This window comes from Brachycentrus maculatus, unplaced genomic scaffold (genome assembly GCF_059751285.1).
Source record: "Brachycentrus maculatus isolate JH-2025_06_01 unplaced genomic scaffold, ASM5975128v1 h1tg000126l, whole genome shotgun sequence".
Lineage (NCBI taxonomy): Eukaryota > Metazoa > Arthropoda > Insecta > Trichoptera > Brachycentridae > Brachycentrus > Brachycentrus maculatus.
This window is the reverse complement of record NW_028280879.1, coordinates 959,679-985,176: the sequence shown is the minus strand read 5'-3', so window position 1 is coordinate 985,176 and position 25,498 is coordinate 959,679. Positions and strand designations below refer to the sequence as shown.

The 25,498-nt window shown below is 37.1% G+C and overlaps 1 protein-coding gene across 1 annotated transcript in view; it reads left to right on the top strand.

The window, feature by feature from the left end:
* The window catches only part of LOC148309376 (uncharacterized), a 125,225-nt gene that overhangs the window by 47,260 nt on the left and 52,467 nt on the right, over positions 1-25,498 (top strand). Inside the window, exons 13-26 of the mRNA XM_088260181.1 lie at positions 36-230; positions 507-1,911; positions 2,027-2,314; positions 2,894-3,125; positions 4,073-4,244; positions 6,627-6,813; positions 7,725-8,064; positions 8,277-9,606; positions 9,692-9,821; positions 15,040-20,670; positions 21,615-22,526; positions 22,788-22,837; positions 24,006-24,082; positions 25,161-25,381. Of these exons, the coding sequence (XP_088116307.1) occupies positions 36-230; positions 507-1,911; positions 2,027-2,314; positions 2,894-3,125; positions 4,073-4,244; positions 6,627-6,813; positions 7,725-8,064; positions 8,277-9,606; positions 9,692-9,821; positions 15,040-20,670; positions 21,615-22,526; positions 22,788-22,837; positions 24,006-24,082; positions 25,161-25,381 (11,170 nt within the window). The remainder of the gene's footprint in view (positions 1-35; positions 231-506; positions 1,912-2,026; positions 2,315-2,893; positions 3,126-4,072; positions 4,245-6,626; positions 6,814-7,724; positions 8,065-8,276; positions 9,607-9,691; positions 9,822-15,039; positions 20,671-21,614; positions 22,527-22,787; positions 22,838-24,005; positions 24,083-25,160; positions 25,382-25,498) is intronic.

The following is a 25,498-nucleotide window of genomic DNA, read 5'->3' as shown; positions in this document are numbered from 1 at the left end:
GTTGGGCTTTTAACAAATATCATAACTGCTTTCAGGGAATGGAGGGAGGTCTTGAGAAACTGCAAAATTTGGAAGATGCGATGATCAAAAATAAGGACGATAAAACTATTGAAGAAAAGGGAAAAGCTCCCGTCTTTACTGTACCATTCTCAAATCTGGATAATCTACGCGAAGGAGAGAATTCTCACTTTGAAGCTCGTCTTACGCCAACTGATGACCCTAACCTCAAAGTAAGATATGATTATCAAAATCGTACTCAATTGTTACATAAATAACAAGTCTTAAAACATGATTTATATATTTATTGAACATTATTATTACCTTCCACATCCTGTCCCACTTGTTTCATTGCATTTACCTTTTTATAGTTTATGTTAGTTTATCATAAATCAAGATAGTAAAATAACATTTTTACTAATTTTTAAATTCAAATTCCACTTACTATGGACTTAACTTATATTTAGTTTATCATGTTTACACATTAATATTTTATTGTATTATTTTAGGTGGAATGGTTCTGGAACGGCAAGGCATTGAGAACTGGATCAAGATTCAGGACTTTCTGTGATTTCGGCTTTGTGATTCTAGAAATCTCACCAGTATACCCAGAAGATTCTGGAGAATACTCTTGCAGGGCTACCAATAACTATGGCCAAGCAGTCACAACAGCTTCCATGAAGGTACAAGGAAAACGCAACATCATCCTGGAATCTCAGTTACCTAAAGGAATGGAAGGAACTATCGATAAAATCGCTGCACTAGAAGGCTTATCGGGTGCACCTGGACCACTTTCACCGGAAGAAGATATCGGAAATCCACCAGAATTCATCACGACTCCAGCTGATTTGGTTCTGGGAGAAAACTCTCTCGCTCACTTTGAATGTAGACTCACGCCAGTCAATGATCCTAGTATGAGAGTTGAATGGTACCACAATGGAAAGGCTTTATTGACCGGATCTAGAATTAAAACCATCAACGATTTTGGTTTCGTAATTTTGGAAGTCGCCGGAGTATACCAACGCGATTCTGGTCTTTATACGTGCAAAGCTACTAATAAGCACGGAGAAGCTACTGTTTCTTGTAAACTGCAAGTTCGTGGGCGTCAAGGTATTATTCTCGAACCTCAATTGCCCACCAATTTCAAAACTGGAACAGAAAGTATTCAAAAACTTGAGGAAACATTACATAAACGTGAAGAGATTGCGAACGAAGAAGAAAAACCTGATCCACCAAGATTCACAGTCGAAATCAAAGACAACATTGATGTCCCTGAAGGTGGTCCAGTTCACTTCGATTGTCGCGTGGAACCAGTTGGAGACCCAACGATGAGGATCGATTGGTTCTACAATGGAAGGCCTTTTGCAACTGGATCCCGCGTTCACATGCTGAACGATTTCGGCTTTATTGCTTTAGATATTGATTACACGTACGCCAGGGATTCAGGCGAATACGTGTGTCGTGCTACGAACAAATGGGGATCCGCTACAACTACCGCGAAGGTCACAAGCACATCCAAGAGAGACATCGTTTTAGATTCCCAGTTGCCTCAAGGAATGAGTGGAGAAAAGATCAAGGAATTAGAAAGGGGCCCAATGTCTGAAGTACCTAAAGAAGAACCGGTAATGGGACCGCCTAGGTTTATCACACAGATTCAATCTCATACCGTTGAGGAATCTGAAGCCATTCGTTTCGAATGCAGAGTCGAACCTAAGGAAGATCCCAATTTACGTATCGAATGGTATCGTAATGGAAAGCCTCTACCTTCTGGACACAGATATCGAACCGTTTATGACATGGGCTTTGTATCTCTCGATATTCTATACGTTTATGCCGAGGATTCTGGTGAATACACCTGCAGAGCCGTCAACAAATATGGTGAAGATTTCACGAGGGCGACCGTAGCTTGCAAAGGTAAGTGAGAATATATATATATAGTATTTAGAATATAATAATATATAGTATTTAGAAATATAAACATAATGTAATATATTTGAAAATAGATAACCAAGGTTATTTTTTCTTGCAGAATTGCCATCCATTATTCTTCAAAACCAAGTTCCTAGAGGAATGAAGAAATCAGAAACATTGATGCAGATGGAGGCGACCATAAAGAAATACACATCTGAGATATTTTTGACTGAAGATGATTTGTTCGACCCAGATAGGAAGCAACCTCCACGATTCGTAACGCAAATTGCCAACCAAGAAGATTTAGTCGAGATGCAAGCCACTAAATTCGAGTGCCAACTGGCGCCTGTTGGTGATCCTAATATGAAAGTGGAATGGTTCCTGAATGGAAAACCTCTACCATACAGTAAGTTTTTAAACTATCTCCCAGTTTTTTTTTACTTTTTATTATAAGTTAATGAAGAATTTTTGTAATTTTAAAATTACAATACTATTTTACTTTATAAACCTATATATGCACTCCACAAATCGCTCACTCCTTTCAAGAAAGTCATAAATCAAAAAACTTGATTTTTCAGGACAACGTTTTCAAAAAATTAAAAATAAAATACAATTTATTAAAACTAAATATCAAGGCACTTATTGAACTTTTGACTGTGCAACATATCTTTTTAGGTTAAACCGGAAGGTTTTTTCTCCATTTGAAAAATAACTACTGTATTTTTTTTTTAATATTAAACAATACTTTTTCTTCAAAATGCAAAAACAACACTTTCTGCCCTGCAGCTGGTAAATATTATGTTAAAATATTCCTCTTTTGCTGGGATATAGTAAATTTTCTGGGCATTCCAAAAACACGCACAACTGAAAATTTACGATTTTTGATTTAGAGTGAGCGAAATTAAGGAGCGTAATATTTTTTTGTCTTGCCTCTGTCGCTGTTCGTCGTGTTCTTCCTTTTCTTACGTACCTTATTTTATTCCAGAAAACAGATTCACACCCATCTACGATTTTGGTTACGTGGCGATGAACTTCGGTTGGGTATATCCCGAAGATAGCGGTGAATACCTCTGCAGAGCAACCAACCTGTGGGGTATGGACGAGACCCGCGCCGTTATCAAGACTGCCGGCAAGCCAGGGATCATCTACGACTCGCAGCTGCCCAAGCACATGAAGAGTATCGAGAAGATCAGACAGATGGAGGCTCTTTGGCAAGTGTAAGTATCTGATGAGATGTCCCACGGTGAACGAGCCAATAACACTTCTCATATTATTTTTTGACATCTCATCAAAGATGAAGAAGAATAGGGAAGTCTGGGCATTTACGAGGCTGACAACCGTCATAGGCTGGTTTAAGTAATCACTTCACACACGTGTAACATTCACCAATTCTACCCATTATTGACGACCACACTATTCGAATTCTTGGAAGCTCTATATTTATGAACTAATTTAGAAACTTGTTCTTGAATCACTTCACTAAAGACATCTATTGGTGAGATGTAAAGAAGCTTTTTACCAAGCAGAAACTCTTATATTAGTATGTGAGGTCCGAATCCTGCATTATAATCACACACATGTGAAACGCCAGAAAATACCATTTTCATTTTTGACTCCTAACCTGACCACTTTCAAGTATTTGATATACCTGATCGTGCCTTGTTTTTCTCGGTTTTCCTCGGCTCCTTTTTCCAATTACATGTACATTTCAACGATGTATGATAGATGTTTGAATAGTGAAATAAGGAAGGAATGCAAAGCTGGGATAAGCACTATCGATACAATTAAGAAAGGTGCGTTGAGATGGTTTGGACATGTGGAACGAATGGATAACGAGAGAATTATTAAGAAAGATATTTGGCGAATGTGAATGGGAGAATAAAACGAGAATTTGGCACAACCAGATCAATCAGAACCAAATATCTAGTAGTGTCAAGTGGTGGGTAGTTCTCCCCTTCCAACACATTTTGATTCAGCTCGAGAATGCATTTACCCCGTTAATTATTACAATATAACATAATTACATATTTTTGACATCTCAACATAACATGAGGAAAGAACAGTAAAACAAATTTATGAGGCGAATGTAATTTGGAATAACACATAGTAAATGCGACTGGGGAAAGTTTAATATTGTTTTACTAAAAATGTTAATACATTTCAGTGTTCCCGAAGAGTTGACGGACGATTCGAAGCCTCGCACTGCGCCGGTGTTCGTGAGCAAGCCTGAGCCGGCAACTGTTGAAGAAGGAGAGTGGGCTCGGTTCTGCTGCAGAGTGACAGGCCATCCTAAGCCCAGGGTTATGTGGCTAGTCAACGGGAACACAGTAGTCAATGTAAGATCGAGATGACTATATTACATATTTATTTATTTATTTATTGAACGGCTGAAGCCTTTAAGATAATACATATATACAGTATCTAATATAAATACATTACAACACTTATGAATACAATAATAGAGAAACAAAAAGTCTTACAACAAATAGTCTTATAACATAAAATCATAATAAAATAACAAGTAGTAAGCACTGGTAAATACACGTCTCCTTCAAACACTGTCAGCGAGCAGCAAGAGAGAGTGAAACACAACGTTTAAATTTATCCATTATAACATGGAGAAGAAATGCTGAGAAAGTACAGATTTCAAGGAGGATAACAATATATTAAATAAATCTATACTTTCAAAAGCATTGGCTAACATGTGAAGCCGCGGAATCGAAGAGAACATGGCATAGTTTGCATTATGTACAAATACTGCGAATACAGATTTTTGCCTAGTACCTCTTAGACGCACGCTAAGCTTTATTTGATTTAGGAGATCAGGGCTGTCCAAAAAATTGTTAAGAATTTTATATAACAGGACCAGATGAGTAATTACCCTTCTATCACTAAGATTTATTGATTTAAGCCGCATCTATAATCTAACTCAACAATGGATATATTTAGTTTAAAATTAATGTACCTAAGGAACTTGTGTTGCACTCTCTCTACGCTGTCAGCGTGGATAGCATAATGAGGAGACCAGACTGTGTAGCTGTATTCCAACTGACTTCTAATTAAGGCAACATACAGGGACTTCAATGCATCAATAGATTTAAAATCCCTTGTTGCCTTAATCACAAAACCAAGAGTTTTAGATGCTTTGTTTACCATCTCACTGATATGCGCTATATAGTAGAATGTATATTATCTATTGATTTGGCATTAACTTTGTGGAATGACATGATTATTTTATTAAAATTAAACACTTGAATTGTACAAAATTTTCTTGAATCCACAGTTTTCATTTGTACCAGAAGATGAAAACATCTGTCGTTTTTTAAACTAGTCGTAAATATTTTATTTATTTTTTCGGCATTAACTTTGTGGTAAGACATGTTACAATGATTAAAGAAAACACTTGTTTTTTACCACTTGAGTTTTATTATAGACTACATGTTTCAGAAGTTCCTGAATGATGGAAGTTTAACTTCTGAAACATGTAGTCTATAATAAAACTCAAGTGTTAAAAAACAAGTGTTTTCTTTAATCATAGTCGTAAATATAAATAAAACTCTTTCATGTGGTTTATTCAAGTGTTTAATTTTAATGAAATAGTAGAATGTAGTCGCATGAAAGTTGAAAAATAAAAATCAAAGCAAACAGTTGAATTGAAAGACCGATTTTGATTTTTTTTTCGACATCTCAACATAGATTTTTTTTCGAAAGGAATAACCCTCAAAGCGTCTAATTTAACCCTTTCTACTCTGACCATTTTTGTCATGCTCATTTCACTCATCAAACATCGCATTTTTTTGATCAGCTACTCTGATAAAAAATGCGACGTTTTTCTACCATTAAAATAAATATTTTGGTTCCCTAATTTTGCGACACTCTGTCTGGCAATTCGTATGAACATGTTAATTAAGATTAACTGTATTTATCTGAAATATTTTTTGATAGAATATACTTGGGTAATAGAGAAATCAGTGATTAAAGTTATACCTGCGCCGGGTCAGACATTGTGGCCCACGGAGCTGCCTACTAGAATCATACGGGCCAGAATGTCTGGCCTACAGAGTGGTAAGAGTTAAATGCTTGTCTGCAGGTAGAATAGTAAAGATAGGGAAGGCAAATATGAAAAATACATCACAAACTCCCGATTGAAAATAAATATTTCTTGAAGTCCAGTGTCTACCCAACTACACCACGACGCCTGTCAATAAAGACGAAGAAGAATATAGAAGTCTGGGTATTTACAGGGCTTATGACTTAAGTGATCACTTTACAAACTAATTTTAAAATTTGAATAAAACAACAGGTCGAATTATAAGTTGCATAAAATTAAAAATCATGTTTTAAGGCGGTTCCCAGTATGTAAATCCGGGGTTCAGATCTTGCATACATCAAAATAAAATAAAAGCCTCTGCTAGATAAAAGCTTTTCCAATCCAAGCAAAGATGGCTCCAGTGAACTCGCATATATAGTGTCATGAGATCGATCATATATCTAAGAGTTCCAAAAATTTTAGTAATGTGGTTGTCAATCATGGGTAGAATAGTGAATGTTACACGTGTGACAAGGACTGTAAATACACAGACTTCTATATTCTTCTTCATCTTTGTTGAGATGTCAAAAATAAAAATAAAATATCGTTAAATCTCATTCACAATTCTGAAAACTAGATTCCATTGTATGTTTGAATGTTATTTTGATTGCGTGTTTTCCTTCCCCAGGGTTCTCGCTACAAGTTAACTTACGATGGCATGTACCATATGGATATACCGAAAACCCGCCAATACGACACTGGGAAGATAGAAGTGATTGCTAGAAGCTCAGCGGGTCAAGCGGTGGCTACCACGGAACTTAAGGTCATTCCCAGACATGACGATTACAGAGGAGTTCTCAAGAACTCCCCGAGACGTAAGTCCACCACATACTCCAAAACTTCACAGCTTTTACAGCATACTGTCTTATCTCTTGCAATACAGATCACTTTATTCTATATCATTGATAATATATGACCTTGCTTAGCAGTCTAAACAAACAATTTGATGCCGCGAGGCAATTGGTATACTTTCTTCCTTTAGGTTTGATATAATTCATACCTTAATTATATACATTGGTTTACCTTAATTAGTTTAACTTTGATTGATCTAATTGGTTCACCAACGCTATGAAACAGACCATTATTCACAACATTTACACAATGTTTTGTTCAATTAATAATTTAAATAAAATAACATTTTTTTCTGCTTATTTATCCCAAAGTGAACCAATTAGCCGGACTATGCAAGGTACGCCTGTATTTTCTTTAAATATTGTCAAACTAAAAATTCCGATAAAAAGTATTGTTGGATTTTTGATTTGTACTTTTTTACATATAATTAAGGTCTGAAGATTTACGTAGCAGTAGAAAAAACATAATGTTATTTATTAGAATCCATAAAGTATATTCGATAATATATCTGGTTCCAGAAATTTTCTCCTCATCATTTTATTTCAACCAATGTCTTTATCGCTTATGAACCCGCTTTTACGTTGACTTATACTCGTACTTGCTATATTCCACACCTCTTAACCATAACATTAGACAAGCTTTCGACTCATACAAAATACGTCACATTCCTATCCAAAACAAATCCGCCCTTGCTTCCGATTGCTGTCGGGCTTGCATAAGCCTCTGTGCAGTCAACCGCATCTCTGTTAGCTAGTGAGTTTCGCTTTTGGCTATCTTAAGGACGAACTTCAGGTACGAAATGCAAATATGATTTCATAGTTTCCAAACCGGAAATCGAAAGCGTTTTATTAATATTTTTCACGTTTCAAAATAGCATGGTACGACTACGAACTCACGCAGTATCAGAAAGATAGAAGCGAGACCGAGTTGGAAAAGACGTTTGAAGAACGACAGACGTTAGCGCGCCAGGGAGGCATTGACCACCGGCCAGAGTTGAAGCAAAAGGTGACCAAGGAGCCCGAAACCGAGTGGCAACAGTCTGTGAGGAAGAAGAAGAGCGAAGAGTACTACAACAAGTTGCAGGAACTGGAAAATGATCAAGTTGTCAAGGAATCTCGTCTCCGGGAATCTGCGCACAAGTTTGCTGTTCCCGGCGAAAAACTCGTCCAGAGTTCTATGGCTAAAGGAATGGCACAAAAGTACCAGGAAAACCTGTAAGTTTCTTTATTTCATATTTATACCACATACTTAACTGCAGTTAAATTTCACAATGCACACAAACATATAGTCGTATATATTCTATAACATTCCTTAAAACTGGATATTGTTTATTTAAAAAACATATTAATCCGTAAATTACTTAAGTTAACGAAAATCTAGAAAATAAATTATTAATTTAATACAATTCGTTGTATTCTTTTTCTAGGGAAACAACCGACGAAACTGCCACTGATGTGTCTGAAACAACCAGAAAATTGGTGAAACCTAGAATTCCCGACCCATCCGAGTCAACTATCCACGGTAAAGAAGTCCACGTCGCCAAACAAAAGCAGACCCAAAAGGAAGTTGTCGGCGACACTGAAATTACAAGAAATATAACGTCTACTGAGACTACTGAAGTTGAACATAAGGCTAAAACGCAAGAACGCGTTGTACAAGGTCCAGTGGCCCCATCAAATCCTCCATTCTTCACAAAGAAGATGCAACCTTGCAGAGCGTTTGAACAGGAACAAGCGAGGTTCGAAGTTGAATTTGACGGAGACCCACTGCCAACTGTCAAGTGGTTCCGTGAAAACTTCCCCATCAAAAACTCACCAGATCTCCAAATCCACACATTTAGTACCAAATCAATTCTGGTTATTAGACAAGTGTTCATGGAGGATTCTGCAGTATTCTCGTGCATAGCAGAAAATCGCGGAGGAACTGCCAAATGCAGCGCTAATCTAGTCGTAGAAGAGCGAAGGCGGCAAGGAAGAGGAGGTGTTATTCCGCCTAGTTTCTTAGTCACCGCACAAAACACTAGCGTGGCAGCCGGACAACTTGTCAGGTTCGACACCAAGGTCTCTGGAACCAAACCAATGGATGTATACTGGCTGAAGAATGGCAAGAAGATACAATCTGACATAAGAAACAAAATGTTAGAAGAAGATGGAACATACACCCTTCTGATTATCGAGGCCTACACGGAAGACAGTGGAAAATATGAATGCGTGGCCATCAACAGTGCCGGAGAAGCCAGGTGTGACGCAGAATGCTTCGTTATTGCACCCACCTCTCCGATGAAGAGCAAACCAGCTCCTACTGCTGGAAATAAGGCCCCTGAAATTCTTCTTCCCTTGAAAGATAAAACTATCAACGAAGGTCAATCCGTCGACTTTAAGTGCAAGATCTCCGGTAAACCTAATCCAACCGTACAGTGGGAAAAGGGAGGCAAGCTTATAAAGCCCTCTAAATACTTCCAGATGCAAACTAGAGGCGAAGAGAGCACTTTGCATATTTCGGAAGCCTTCCCCGAAGACGAAGGAGTATACAAATGCATCGCCACTAACTCAGCAGGAAAGGTCGTCACTTCCGCCAATTTGAAAGTCTCCCTCCCTGATTCGTCCGACACTCTCGCTGCACTGACACCGTTGAAAGACGTGATCGTCTTCGAGGGCGCGCCGGCCCAGTTCAAGACGCAGATATCGAGCAAGACCAAGCCGAGCATCCAGTGGCTGCGCGAAGGAGCTCTTATCCCGGAAACTCCCGACTTCCAGGTAAGAAGACCACTGCTTTACAATTTTCTCAGATATGTGACACAGCGTATGTCCGACAGAAATAACAGAGATCTCTTGTCCTCAGATGATCCACGAAGGAAACAACGCGGTGCTGCTCATCGCCAACACGTACGAAGAGGACACCGGGACGTTCACGTGCCGCGCTACGACCTCCGCCGGACAAGTGGAGACTTCTGCAAGGCTCGTGGTTAAAAGTAAGACATAGATATTGATCCAGCCAACATGCAGATCTCCCTTATAGAAGGGAATGGGTGAACAATGAATTCCGCTCCCAAATGCAGTCGAGTACCAATTATACATTGCCGACCATGTTCTCAGTCAAGTCGTGATACATATTTGGTGTAAACGAAGAAGAGTGCTCTTTCTAAAGTCTATTTTTGTATGCTTCTAAACCATGTGGAGGAAACCTTAGTTTACGCTGTCGTTGGAAGTATTGTCGCAATAGATACATACCTAATTTTATATCCTTAATGAACATATAATCGGCACTCTACTGTATTCCATATATTGGCGAAATTATCTCTTAACCAAGTGTTTCCGATTAATTTATAACGGTGGCTTTTGTTGTCACCCAATCCCTTCTTTGTAAACTCACAAGATTTGAAACAAAGAAAAAAATGCCACGAATGTTGCCTTCGAAGTGGAGTTAGATTGTAATTGATTGGTCAAAAATAAAACTTGTTCAATTTTATTGCAAATTATATTTATTTTCGCTTTAACTTTTCTTTAAACTAAATTATTACGTGGAATTTCAAACTGCTTGTTAGGAATTAATATTCATTGAATTGTTGTGTTAGTGCCATACCACAGTTGCTACCACCAGATAAATATTTCACAAGCGAACCCGGAGTCGATATAAATGCATTTTTTTCTTTACTCCCCAAAGAATACTGTGACTTTTCCACTCTTGTCCTTCACACAATGAGTTCTACATTCACACTGTCATACACCTAACCGGTTCTTTTGTTCTTTGAATACATTTTCTAATACCCAGATACCAAATACCGGCATGTCAGGTATACCACTATTAATCAGAATTTACATAACAAATTTGTTTGCAATGAACGAAAGTTGCTCATTTAGTGGAGAATTAACCTGACGAAGTACGAAGTAGAAAATGCATTAATACTTTACCCGGGTTTGAACATAAGATGTTATATTGTGTACGGCACAAGGTCTTCCTTATGTTAAGTTATATTACCACATTGCGAGTGTGTGCAAAATATTATATAAAAATAATAACCAAGCTTTATAGAGTTTATAGATTTCTAAAATATCCTTCCGCACGCCAGTTCGCATTAATTTAAATAACTGCTAAATATCAGTGTGTAATTTTATATTTAGCCTTTTATCATGTATGGAACTGTGTAATGATATTTTTTGTTAAATAATAGTTATTTTTGTTATCGAAACTACTGATTGCACCTTTGTATTCTGCATTTTGATTTGTAACAACTTAAACTACTCACATATTATACACAGCGTGCGTGTGTGCAAACAACACACACATAACTTTATACAGTTCTCACACGCACGAATCAATTCTATATATATATTTATATATACCTTTCATCATAAAGCTTGACTGGATTTTAAAAATAATCTTAATTATCACGGAGTGATCCGTTTGTTTGTCCAAATGATGAAAAAGTCGTATTTATATAATTTTCATGTTTGCAATGTGTACCACTCGAAGTGGCGTCTGCATTACAAAGAAATTGCCTAAAATTCGTAATTCCTTGTTGAGAGTAATAAAGCAGTGGCGAGCGGCGAGTCGAGTGTGTGCTATACGAGATAGGTGCCAAATGTAATCCATAATGTGTAGGTACTTATCACTCCACGTGTACTGGGTAAAAGTGTTTTGTGTTCACATCCAGCCTGTACTCTGATGATCTCTGTGGAATCTTCAATTGCATATTGTTTACTTAGAAAACCACCTATGGACATGGGAGTGAATAAAGTTCCACCTTACCTACATAATATGAAGCAAATCCAATCGTTTTATTGTTAAATGTATACTTCTGTTTGTTACAAATCAATTTGTCATAGTAACTGTAAATACTTACATATATTATACTTAAGATACGATATCTCGAATATCCCATAAAATTGTTAAGGTACAATCATGCAATCATAGTAATGTGTAATGTTTTTTGTGTATGCAATGAAAATGTTTTGTAACTAAGTAATGAACCATACTTCTTTGTAACTTAAGGTTGGTTTAAATAAATATTGAATGATTTAAATCCGCATTTTTCAATAGACTACTCAATGGCATTAACCTTTGAACCGCAAACCCCTCGGCTATGTCGCAGGGCGGGCGGCCGCCCCTGGCCGCGGCACTATAGATACTAGACCGGCCGGCCAGGTGTGCGCGCGGGCCGTGCACACGAGCCGAGATGAACATAAATAGCGAGACCCGAGAATAGCGGGCCAGGTGCACACGCGACCAGTGGCTTACATCACGCTCTAAATCAGGCGCGCCCGCCCTACCGAGCCGAATAAGCACACACAGACACACAGGTGCACGCCCGACTCACCGAGGGTGCAAACCGCAAACCACACACACAGACACGGCGCTAACGCGCCTTCGCCACACCGGTTCGCGAGGTAAACAATCGCGCTACCGGCGCGCGACACTCTCCACACCGCGGCGGCGGTCGCGAGCCGCCCGCTCTGCCCCGAGTCCGTGGCGCGAATGGCGGCCCGCGGGCGGGGACCTCCTTACCTGCGGAGCACCTCGCGATACGACCACGCGACCTGTGGCGAGTAATCGCCGATCTAGCGCACGCTGCCAACTTGCAACAACATCCGAGAATACACACTTTATACCACCAAACCGAGCTAGCCCGAGTCGAAATAAACTTTAAAACCGATTAACAGATTACTCACGCAACTATTTTAAAAAATACACAAGCATCTTCAACAAACTCACCAACACAAGTAAATACCCTCAAATCATATAAACGGATATAAAATATTTAAAAAAATAAAAAGCAAACCGAGTTTATGTCTTAAAATACATTAAGACCTATTAGAATATCGATTCAACGTTAGTTAATTGAAACATATCTTAGTTTTTAAACCTTCAATGAACAATATCAGGGCTATTTAATTCAGAATCTGCTGATGTTTCAATAAATCATACAAATCATTATTAAGGAATCAACAAATGTCGATTCTTATTGCTTCAGAGTTAGTTATAGTTAAGTCTACGATTGGAAAACGTCTTGTATATTCATATCCATAAAAGAAGACGTTAGTAAATGAAGATCAGTTGACAAAACAAAAAATTTAACCAACTGGTTGAAAGGAATATCTCAACAAAATAAAACCCGACACAACGCGAGGAAAAAGGACAAAGTTACGGCCTTCAGATCCTGAAGTTGGACTTGACGAGAACAGGAATCGAACCCGTGTTCCAGTAGAGCGCTCTACCACTTAGACCTGTCTACAACTGAAGATAAGAAGAAAGAAGAAGCTGAAATCCAGTCCCGAATAAGATAAGAAAATTTTCAAATCATACTTTCGAAACATGGGGTTCATTTTCAAAAACAATTTTTCAGTGATTACTGCGAAATAATTCTTCATGTAAAATGAAAACTATACAACATACAAATTTTTAAAATATTTTTAGATACATAATAAACTGGTGAATTAAAAAATATCATTTTACATGGACCGATTGATAAGTATTGCAAAGTTGCAAGTTGAAAAATAATTTTTAGATTAATTTTTATTTGTCCAGGTACACCTACCCATATTGTAGTATTTTTTAAAAAATCTTAATTTTTATTAAAATCTTATTATTTTATTATGTTAGTTTCAATGTGAGTCGATTCGGCGTCTCCTAGATTTGTCTAGCTGATTTAAAGTTTTTATCCAAAGCTCCAAAAACTGATGATTACATTCTCATTCGACAAGCATTTGTCTCAAAATATTAATTTGACAGAAGTTTGGAAATAAAGGTTTACTAGTAATCAATTGAAATACACTTACTTTTTATAAGACGCGAAATTTTTTATCAGTGAGAGGCGACTTTTAGTAAAATGTACTTTTTTGAGCTTTATTTATAGATTATGATTTTTTAGATCGATATAATAATATTCAATATAAGGGTCTTATTTAACAAAAAAAAAAACTTTACGACTGGTGTAACTTGGAAAAAACAAAGACCATCCTTGTAATAAACCACTTAATGAGTTTTATTTTTATTATACACGACCAGTTTCGAAAACTTACAGATATTTTCATCTACACGTGAAAATCAAAACTAAAACATGTCGTTCCACAAAGTTAATGCCGAATCAATAAATAAAATAACCATGCTCATTCTAGCCGACAAAAGAATCATCCACTATTTATTACACTCTTTTTGGTCTTCGACCAATGTTCGACGACAGCTTACGTACATTTTTACGAAACTTATCAATCAGCCCTAGTATTAAATCAAAAGTTCAGTCTAAATTCCCTAAATTGGTTAAATAAAGTAAACATTTAAGAAAGTCACTTTTTTGAAAATAATACCCCGTTATAAGTACATTCTCATTATAACACACAGGAAATTTAATGTAAATATTTTAAAATACAAAATATCAAGACATCATAAAATATCATCGGTTTTCACGTAACTCGAAAAAATAAATCAGTCATATTTTATTTCACAAACTTCGAACTAATAATAATTCATGATCAAGTGGTTTACGGGATACATACAACACGATTATCATAACTTTCATTGCAGCGATGTTTAAATGAAGGAATGGATTGAACAGATTTTGAGGGTGGTCTGGTTTACCACCAGCATAATGTTTTGGTGTCATGTAGTATAATAATAAATAAAAATCATACAATTACCGACGAGGCAAGTATTTTTAACGAATTTTTTTTAAATAAAAAAAAACTTAATTAAAAGGTAATAATCATTTTTCTATTTAAAATGTACACATTTCAAAACTATACAAAGCAAAATTATACTAATTTACAATTTTTACGACTCTATAAAATACACTGCATATGATGTACTTATACACGGGTACATATATGCCAATGCTTTTTTTGTCAGCTTTTTTTGTATGATCGCTTTTGAAGCTTGCTACTTTTGATATTTGCTTTCAACGTGTTTTTAACGCTTTTGTTTCGGCTGTTTTCATGTTCTTTTTAATCATTTCTGATTTGAGGGATAGAAATACTAAATGTGGTATTTGATGTTAAATCTGATAAATTAGTTTTTGAGTCTTCGCATTTTTATTAATACGTTTTCGTGAACTTGTGTTGACTCATAAATTTGTTTTCGATTTAATATGGACCACTTAAAATAAACATTCAGAAGATGTATTTTTAAACTACCGAATTTAAAAACTATATACATCTATAAGAATAATCTAAATATTTGTATCGCAATGATTTCAGGACGCTTCGGCAAGAAGACGAAATATGTGGTAGGTGAAGAAGAAGAAACTGATTTAAATACCACGGAGTTCAACAAAACTTCAATTACTGACACGGAAACTAGTAATATCCTCAAATTGAAGAACGAATCCATTTCGCAGGATAAAAATATTAAACGAGAGGTTCCTTGGAGACAAAGAAGGGTTCACGTAGAAGATAGTAGTATACTAGACTTAAATAAAAGAAGCGAAGAAGTAGGAACCCATAAATTTACAGAGAACGTGATCGATATGAAGATAGATATTAAAGAAGAAACCATTCAACGCTGTACGTTATCGCCAATTCCTCAACAAACTACAGAATTAGACGAGATATCGGCAAATTGGAGAAAAAATAGAAAAATTTCCGAAGTTAAATCTACCAAGGAATTACAAGAAAATACAGATAGACCATGGACCGAAGAAAAGGTGTCTCTAAAACCATCTAAAACATTAAAAAATAAAATAGAGAGAGCCGTTTTAGAAGATGTAACACTAAAGGCGGTACAAAAACCTGTAAAATCAGAAGAAGATACGAACCAATCACAAACCATTCTAAGAGAAGAAATAATGATGGAACAAGAAGACACTGTCATTTTCAAAATCGATTCGGACAAAGTTGAAGAAAAGGGAGCAACGTGGCGACAGGGTAAAAGGACATCAAAACAAAATGTAGAAGATGAAGAGAAAATAACAAACATAGAAAAATTGCAACACACTGATCATGAAGAGTTATTAAAAATTAAACGAAAAGAAATAGACGACATACTGAAAATCAAAAGAGAAGACGCAAGCGTCGAAAAAGAAAAACCTTTAGAACCAAAATTATGGGCCCGAGGTAAAAAGCAGACAGTTGAACAACATACTGAAGATGAAACCATAATCAAGCCGATACCACAGAAGGAAGAAGGTGTTGAAAGATTACCAGAAGTTGTCTCAAAGCCGACCTTTAAGAAAGAGCAAGCGACACCGGAGGTTTCTGAAGAGAAAACGTGGCCAAGAGGCAAACGACGACCTATTGAAGAGCAACCTAAGGAAGAAATCACCCTTAAACCTATTCCTAAGAAGGATGTCCCCATCGAAGAAAAACCAGAGGAGGTTTCATTAAAACCGATTTCGAGAAAGGAAGAACCTGTACCGGAAGTATCTGAAGAAAAAACGTGGCCAAGAGGTAAGAGGCAACCTGTTGAAGAGCATCCACAAGAGGAAATTACATTAAAGCCAATACCTAAGAAAGAAGTTGCCATTGAAGAAAAACCAGAACAGGTGTCTTTGAAACCCATTTCACGAAAAGAACAACCGGTACCGGAAATTCCAGATGAGAAAACATGGCCAAGGGGTAAGAGGAGGCCGATCGAAGAACAACCCAGGGAAGACATCACCCTTAAACCCATTCCTAAGAAGGATATTCCCATCGAAGAAAAACCAGAGGAGGTCTCTTTGAAACCGATTTCAAGAAAAGAACAACCGGTACCAGAGGAACCTGAAGCTAAGGTTTGGCCAAGAGGTAAGAGGCAACCTATTGAAGAACAACCCAAGGAAGAAATCACCCTTAAACCTATTCCTAAGAAGGATGTTGCCATTGAAGAACAGCCAGAAGAAGTTTCATTGAAACCAATTTCAAGAAAACAACAGCCCGCACCGGAGGCTCCTGAAGAGAAAACGTGGCCAAGAGGCAAGAGGCGACCTATTGAAGAGCAACCCAAGGAAGAAATCACCCTTAAACCTATTCCTAAGAAGGATGTTGCCGTTGAAGAACAGCGTGAAGAAGTTTCATTGAAACCAATTTCAAGGAAAGAACAGCCCGCACCGGAGGTTCCTGAAGAGAAAACGTGGCCAAGAGGCAAGAGGCGACCTATTGAAGAGCAACCCAAGGAAGAAATCACCCTTAAACCTATTCCCAAGAAGGATGTTGCCGTTGAAGAACAGCCTGAAGAAGTTTCATTGAAACCAATTTCAAGGAAAGAACAGCCCACACCAGAGGCTCCTGAAGAGAAAACGTGGCCAAGAGGTAAGAGGCGACCTATTGAGGAGCAACCACGAGAAGAAATTACATTGAAACCGATACCTAAGAAAGAAGTTGCCATCGAAGAAAAACCGGAAGAGATCTCTTTGAAACCGATTATGAAAAAAGAACAACCAATACAGGAAGTTATTGAAGAGAAAACTTGGCCAAAAGGCAAAAGGCGGCCTATTGAGGAGCAGCCACATGACGAAATAACACTTAAACCTATTCCGAAAAAGGAAATTGTTTCGGAAGAAGTTGTAGAAGAAGAAACTTTGAAAGCAGTTCCAAAGAAAGAAAAGCCAAAAGAAGAAGAACCTGAAGCTAAGGTTTGGCCGAGAGGTAAGAGGCGGCCAATTGAAGAACAACCTAAGGAAGAAATCACACTCAAACCCATTCCAAGGAAGGAAATCGTCTCTGAAGAAATCGATAAAGAAGAAGTTACCCTAAAAACTGTAACAAAGAAAGAAAAACCACAAGAAGAGGAACTCGAAGCTAAGATATGGCCGAGAGGAAAGAGGCAGCCAGTCGAAGAACAGACCAAAGAAGAGATCATGCTTAAACCTATTCCGAAAAAAGAAATCGTCTCCGAAGAGGTCGTAGAAGAAGTAACATTGAAAGAAGTTACAAAGAAAGAAAAGCCAAAAGAAGAAGAACCTGAAGCTAAGGTTTGGCCGAGAGGTAAGAGGCGACCAATTGAAGAACAGCCAAAAGAAGAAGTTACACTCAAACCCATTCCGAAAAAAGAAATCGTTTCGGAAGAGATCGTCGAAGAAGAAGTTACACTGAAACCGATCACAAAAAAAGAAAAACCACAAGAAGAAGAACCCGAGGCTAAGGTTTGGCCGAGAGGTAAGAGGCGACCAATTGAAGAACAGCCCAAAGAAGAGATCACGCTCAAACCTATTCCGAAAAAAGAAATCGTTTCGGAAGAGATCGTTGAAGAAGAAGTTACACTGAAACCGATTACAAAGAAAGAAAAGCCACAAGAAGAAGAACCCGAAGCTAAGGTTTGGCCGAGAGGTAAGAGACGACCAATCGAAGAACAGCCCAAAGAAGAGATCACGCTCAAACCTATTCCAAAAAAAGAAATCGTCTCCGAAGAGGTCGTAGAAGAAGTAACATTGAAAGAAGTTACAAAGAAAGAAAAGCCAAAAGAAGAAGAACCCGAAGCTAAGGTTTGGCCGAGAGGTAAGAGGCGACCAATTGAAGAACAGCCAAAAGAAGAAGTCACACTCAAACCCATTCCGAAAAAAGAAATCGTTTCGGAAGAGATCGTCGAAGAAGAAGTTACACTGAAACCGATCACAAAGAAAGAAAAACCACAAGAAGAAGAACCCGAGGCTAAGGTTTGGCCGAGAGATAAGAGGCGACCAATTGAAGAACAGCCCAAAGAAGAGATCACGCTCAAACCTATTCCGAAAAAAGAAATCGTTTCGGAAGAGATCGTTGAAGAAGAAGTTACACTGAAACCGATCACAAAGAAAGAAAAGCCACAAGAAGAAGAACCCGAAGCTAAGGTTTGGCCGAGAGGTAAGAGACGACCAATCGAAGAACAGCCCAAAGAAGAGATCACGCTCAAACCTATTCCGAAAAAAGAAATCGTTTCGGAAGAGATCGTTGAAGAAGAAGTTACACTGAAACCGATCACAAAGAAAGAAAAACCACAAGAAGAAGAACCCGAAGCTAAGGTTTGGCCGAGAGGTAAGAGACGACCAATCGAAGAACAGCCCAAAGAAGAGATCACGCTCAAACCTATTCCGAAAAAAGAAATCGTCTCCGAAGAGGTCGTAGAAGAAGTAACATTGAAAGAAGTTACAAAGAAAGAAAAGCCAAAAGAAGAAGAACCCGAAGCTAAGGTTTGGCCGAGAGGTAAGAGGCGACCTATTGAAGAACAGCCAAAAGAAGAAGTCACACTCAAACCTATTCCGAAAAAAGAAATCGTTTCGGAAGAGATCGTCGAAGAAGAAGTTACACTGAAACCGATCACAAAGAAAGAAAAACCACAAGAAGAAGAACCCGAAGCTAAGGTTTGGCCGAGAGGCAAGAGGCGACCAATCGAAGAACTACCCAAAGAAGAGATCACGCTCAAACCTATTCCGAAAAAAGAAATCGTTTCGGAAGAGATCGTCGAAGAAGAAGTTACACTGAAACCGATCACAAAGAAAGATAAACCACAAGAAGAAGAACCCGAAGCTAAGGTTTGGCGGAGAGGTAAGAGACGACCAATCGAAGAACAGCCCAAAGAAGAGATCACGCTCAAACCTATTCCGAAAAAAGAAATCGTCTCCGAAGAGGTCGTAGAAGAAGTAACATTGAAAGAAGTTACAAAGAAAGAAAAGCCAAAAGAAGAAGAACCCAAAGCTATGGTTTGGCCGAGAGGTAAGAGGCGACCAATTGAAGAACAGCCAAAAGAAGAAGTCACACTCAAACCTATTCCGAAAAAAGAAATCGTTTCGGAAGAGATCGTCGAAGAAGAAGTTACACTGAAACCGATCACAAAGAAAGAAAAACCACAAGAAGAAGAACCCGAAGCTAAGGTTTGGCCGAGAGGTAAGAGGCGACCAATCGAAGAACAGCCCAAAGAAGAGATCACGCTCAAACCTATTCCGAAAAAAGAAATCGTTTCGGAAGAGATCGTCGAAGAAGAAGTTACACTGAAACCGATCACAAAGAAAGAAAAACCACAAGAAGAAGAACCCGAAGCTAAGGTTTGGCCGAGAGGTAAGAGGCGACCAATTGAAGAACAGCCAAAAGAAGAAGTTACACTCAAACCCATTCCGAAAAAAGAAATTGTTTCGGAAGAGATTGTCGAAGAAGAAGTTACACTGAAACCGATCACAAAGAAAGAAAAACCACAAGAAGAAGAACCCGAGGCTAAGGTTTGGCCGAGAGGTAAGAGGCGACCAATCGAAGAACAGCCCAAAGAAGAGATCACGCTCAAACCTATTCCGAAAAAAGAAATCGTCTCCGAAGAGGTCGTAGAAGAAGTAACCTTGAAAGAAGTTACAAAGAAAGAAAAGCCGAAAGAAGAAGAACCCGAAGCTAAGGTTTGGCCGAGAGGTAAGAGGCGACCTATTGAAGAACAGCCAAAGGAAGAAATAACACTTAAACCTATTCCTAAAAAAGAAATTGTTTCGGAAGAGGTCGTAGAAGAAGAGGTTACTTTGAAAGAAATTACAAAGAAAGAAAAGCCGAAAGAAGAAGAACCCGAAGCTAAGGTTTGGCCGAGAGGTAAGAGGCGACCTATTGAAGAACAGCCAAAGGAAGAAATAACACTTAAACCTATTCCTAAAAAAGAAATTGTTTCGGAAGAGGTCGTAGAAGAAGAGGTTACTTTGAAAGAAGTTACAAAGAAAGAAAAGCCGAAAGAAGAAGAACCCGAAGCTAAGGTTTGGCCGAGAGGTAAGAGGCGACCAATTGAAGAACAGCCTAAGGAAGAAATAAAACTCAAACCTATTCCTAAAAAAGAAATTGTTTCGGAAGAAGTCGTAGAAGAAGAGGTAACTTTGAAAGAAGTTACAAAGAAAGAAAAGCCGAAGGAAGAACCTGAGAAAGTTGATGAAATAATCATAAAACCAATTTTGAAAAAACAGAAGAAACCCAAAGGTAAGAAATCACTTATTTGAGGACCTACATTATTTGCACACGCTGCATTTGCATGTATCAAAAAATCACACCGAAATTTAAAAGTTTTACGAGTGCACTACGATGAATCAGCATGAATTTTATAAAAAAAATATTTACATATGGTACGATTTTAATTCATATTTATCACTATAATATTTAATTATAGATTTTATTTCTAATCATAGTTTTCAATTAAATTAAAAAATTCTCTTTGTTTTTAAAAATCACTATAAATATTTATTTATAGTGATTTTAAAACAAAGTTACATTTTAATTTTAAAATGAAAAATCACAAAGTTAGTGATTTAAATATAAATTATATTCAAAATTCTTTTATTAAAATTTAGTTATTTGAATGCTTAGTGCCTAATACCTTTTCGAAGCGCTTTTTACTGTATTACGTTATGTATTTAATGCTACTTGGATTGAATCAGTTACGTTGGCCACTGGGTGAGGAATGCACTTTTGAACATAATTTCGTGCTTACTCTTTTTGGAATCAGCATGGGAATACTGCACTTTAAATTGTATTGAAATATGCGTTTGCTTTTAAGATTTTTGTAGACGTACTTGGGAATTTATATTAATCTAGTTCCACATGGTGGAAAATTTACGAATTGTAAAAACCCTAGAAATTTTTAAAAAGATCAATTCGTGTTTTCGTTAAAATCATTTAGAATAATTTTTATGGATTAAATCATAAAACAAACATTTCAATAATAGCACGATTCTCAAATTATTGTATTTAAATATTCGACTTGTTATTTATTAGTTAAAACGTACATTCTTAGCGATTTTTTTGCATGAACGAATAAATATGAACAAAAGCTTACTTCAGAAGAAAAATTCTCGATAATTTTTCTATTGTTTAGATAAAAATAATATCTGAGTTGAATTTTATGAGAATATTTTGACGACTTGCAGATAAAATAGGAGCCGGAATAGTAAAATCAAGTTCCGCAATTATTACCCCCCTTCAAGCGCAAGTGAAGCAGCTTGGAGACGACGTTAATCTTGAAGTAGAATATTCCTCCAATCCCGACACTAAAGTAATATGGCTAAGGAATGGTAAGGAAATAGTCGACGATGAGACCTACAGCATCGAGACTGCAGATGGTAGAACGCAGCTTAACATTTCGAAACTCACTAAGAAGCAGAGCGGAAAATACGAGGTTTTGGTGAAGGAACGGAATACGATTTCTAAATCGTCCAGTTCCATTAATATTGCGAGCGACGATTTCAGTAATTTAGTACCACCTAAATTCGTGAAAATATTCGCACCACAGCAAGTATCGAATGACGAAGTTATTCTTTTGGAAGCAGTCGTAGAAGCATATCCGAATGTTTCGTTCCAATGGTTTTTGAACTCCCTGCCAGTTACCGAAGATGAAAATACGCATATAACGAGCATAAATAACAGTAGCGTTCTTCTGATAGATCGGGCGAACGAAAGTACGATAGGAGAATTTACGTGCAGGGCGGAAAATGTGATCGGATCTGTTACGTGTACCGCCACTGTCTCAGTTGTTGACGATATCCAGGAGAGTGTGGGATACGCTCCCGAGTTCACCGTCGTTCCCGAACAAGCGAGAGTTATGGACGGAGAAGAGATCAGGATATCGTGCGAAGTCGTGGCTCACCCCGTTCCCTTAGTCCGCTGGTCACATAATAAGAAAATGCTCAAAAGAGGAAACGATATCGTCATGGTCCAAAACACGGAGGGCACTTGTGAACTTATCATAAAGGAAGCGTTCCCAGAATTGGGAGGACTTTACGAGTGTCACGCAGAGAATAAATTTGGGGAGACTTCCTGTGTCGCTTCTGTACGCGTGGAAGGTACGCCGAAACAAATAATTGTAATTTCATCAGTTACTTTCAATCTACACACATGCGTCATTTCAAAAGGCATTTCTCACCCGGAGGTCAGATATTTCGAATCCTGAGATAACTTAAATACATCATGAAATACTGATTTATGTTTAAGGGTCAATTCTCGATCTTGGGGATTTTTCTGATGAACTATAGTGGACATCCATCATGCATGTAAATAATTATTTTAAAAATGTAGAAGCCTTTATTGGTTACTTTCCTTTACAGCTTACGAGTACGTGCCAAGTGGGTCGGAAGAGGAAATATTAAGCGATAAGGTAAATTTTAAAATACTCACATATTCGCGTACTTCTAGCCAACAACTGTCCAGCTTTGGTGGAAGATTAACAACCACCGACTCTTTTCGAATACCCCACATCTGAAATATTAAATAATGACAACGCTTTATTTACTACACTATTTTCCAGTCATAAGAAAGTTAATTAAAGGGGGTTGGTTCTATAAAAAACATTTATGATTTAAAAAAAAACGTAGGCACAATTCCACATATAAATTAACGCATTATATATGTAGTAAGACAACTAACATTACTTTTGGACTTATATTTTAAACAACCTTAGCGTTCCTAGCCCATTGTTGAACTGTTACATCAAGAAAATGTTATTACTAGTTTTTCTTATAAAAATGTTATTTTCATGGAAAATTAATAAAAATAATTTACGCGCTATTACTTAGTATTTATTACATTAAGTTTACTTCTGGACGAAGTTTTGACGGTTTTGACGAAGTCAGCATTTTGATTATTTTTTTTTAATTAAGTTAAAATTATCTACACCGCGTCCGCTTTCCTTTAGAATATATATAGACCTATATATAGACCTTCTGATTCATCACTATTTTTTGTATCTAATATCACTCTAGTGCAGTGGTCTCCAATGTAAGTGTTCGTACCACGAAGAGCCCGAACAAAATTCCTTGAGGTACGCCACATTTCTCTTCAAAATACTTTGTGCCCTCTTGCGCGCACAAAATTATTACAGAAAGACAAGTTTTAAAAATAATAAGAAAAATACTGCAAAAAGTATGTTTGATATCACTTCCTGCTGCTCAACTATTTTACAAAGATAATACGTTTCATACAGTTTTGTCAAAAAACAACTTGTGTCCCTTCATACGTACAATTTGTCTTTGACTAGAGCTTTGATATTTCCCTATTCTCATTTTCGTCCCTCCCATCACCCTTCCAGGTATTTTCACAAATTTACAAATGTGGAATTTTATTAGAATAGTTCAAGAACTGAATTTGTAATACTCGTTTATGTGAATGGCTTGATGTAACTGTTCTGTGTGTGTGCTTTACATAAGCGTACGCGGTAAAAAAAGTTTGGAGATCACTGCTCTAGTGTATGGAGAAATCAATTTTACATATTACAATTTAAATATATGTATCTGCCAGACATCTATATGATTCTTTTATATTTTTAGGATGAAGTTGATGTTCCGCCGAAAATTGTGAAATTCCTTCCCACTGTCATAAATACCCAGGAAGGACAACTTACGAGGTAAAGAAGAACATGCAAAGTCAAGCAATGATTTTTGACTGTCCGTTAATATATTTCTTTTATGCTCATTTTAAAACGTACTTAATCATTGAACAAAGTTTGATTTCTACTAAAAAGATCACGTGTTTTCTGTTACTGTAGGGTGGTTTTGTGCACGCAAATATGAATTCCACGCCACTGGTCATATTTTGCATTCAGTACTTGTTCCGTTTCCGTTCTTTGGCATTCAATTTCGATATTACTCAAACTTCTTGTTTCAATTTTATATTTACGCGCAAATTTAAAATACATAATAATAATATTAAAGCAAAATAATGAACAAAACTTAGTGTCGGGTTGTGGCCCCATGGTTAGTGACGCGGACTCTTGAGTCAGAGTTTCTCGGTTCGAACCCACTCTACCACAATTTGATATTTCTAATAATGAGCCGCTTAGGCTCACAGAAATCTTATGAAATTGAAATATTTGTGCAAATAATAAAAACACAAATATTCCTCTTTTTTAAAAATAAAGAATAAATTATATATTAAGAAAATTAACTATATGTGTTTATAAATATTCAACTATTTTATGGATAATTTGACTGATCTGAAATATTTTAGTTCGATAAGGTTTGGTTAGGCTATCCAAACAAAATCAACAATCAACAATGGTACCTCAATGTTCATATATAGCGTCCATCTTTAAAACGCACATGCGCGACACTATCTTATTATATCGCTTTGTATCGTTGTTTATACGTCGGTCACTTTCGCTTCACTCTCGTGGCGACTGAATGTAAAGCTCTCTTTCTTCTTCTCTCTACTTTACACCTTTCTTCTCTCTCGTGTAACGAAATATGCTATAACGAGACGCGTCCTTCAAATTTCACTCTCAAATTTCATCCGATTTTTGATTATCAAATCTCCACGTGTTTTACTCAAGTTTTACTTCGAAAATTGAATCAAAGGGAATTTTTTTAAGGATTATTATTTTACCCTTTGTTAAACTATTTTCTGTTAAAATAGAATCGAATCCAAGAGAATTTTTTTCAGGATTATTATTTTACCTTTTGCTAAACTATTTTCTGTTAAAATAGAATCGAATCCAAGGCGGTTGGAAAACCGAAACCGGTGGGAAAATGGTTCAAACACGGTAAAGAAATACGTCATAGCGAAGAGTTTATTATCGAGGAATTCGAAGACGGAACTTCCATTCTGACGATGAAGGAGGTCTTCCCAGATGACTCAGGTGAAATCAAGTACGAAGCCTGTAATCCTTTAGGAGTCGTTTCCACAGTAACTGAACTGGAAGTGGAAGGTAATACATCTTTCAATAACCATGTGCCGTTTGCAATAATGGTTTAACATGCTGATTTTATAAAACTAATACAATATTTATTTAGTTTCTTAATGTCTATGTTCTTAATGATATAAT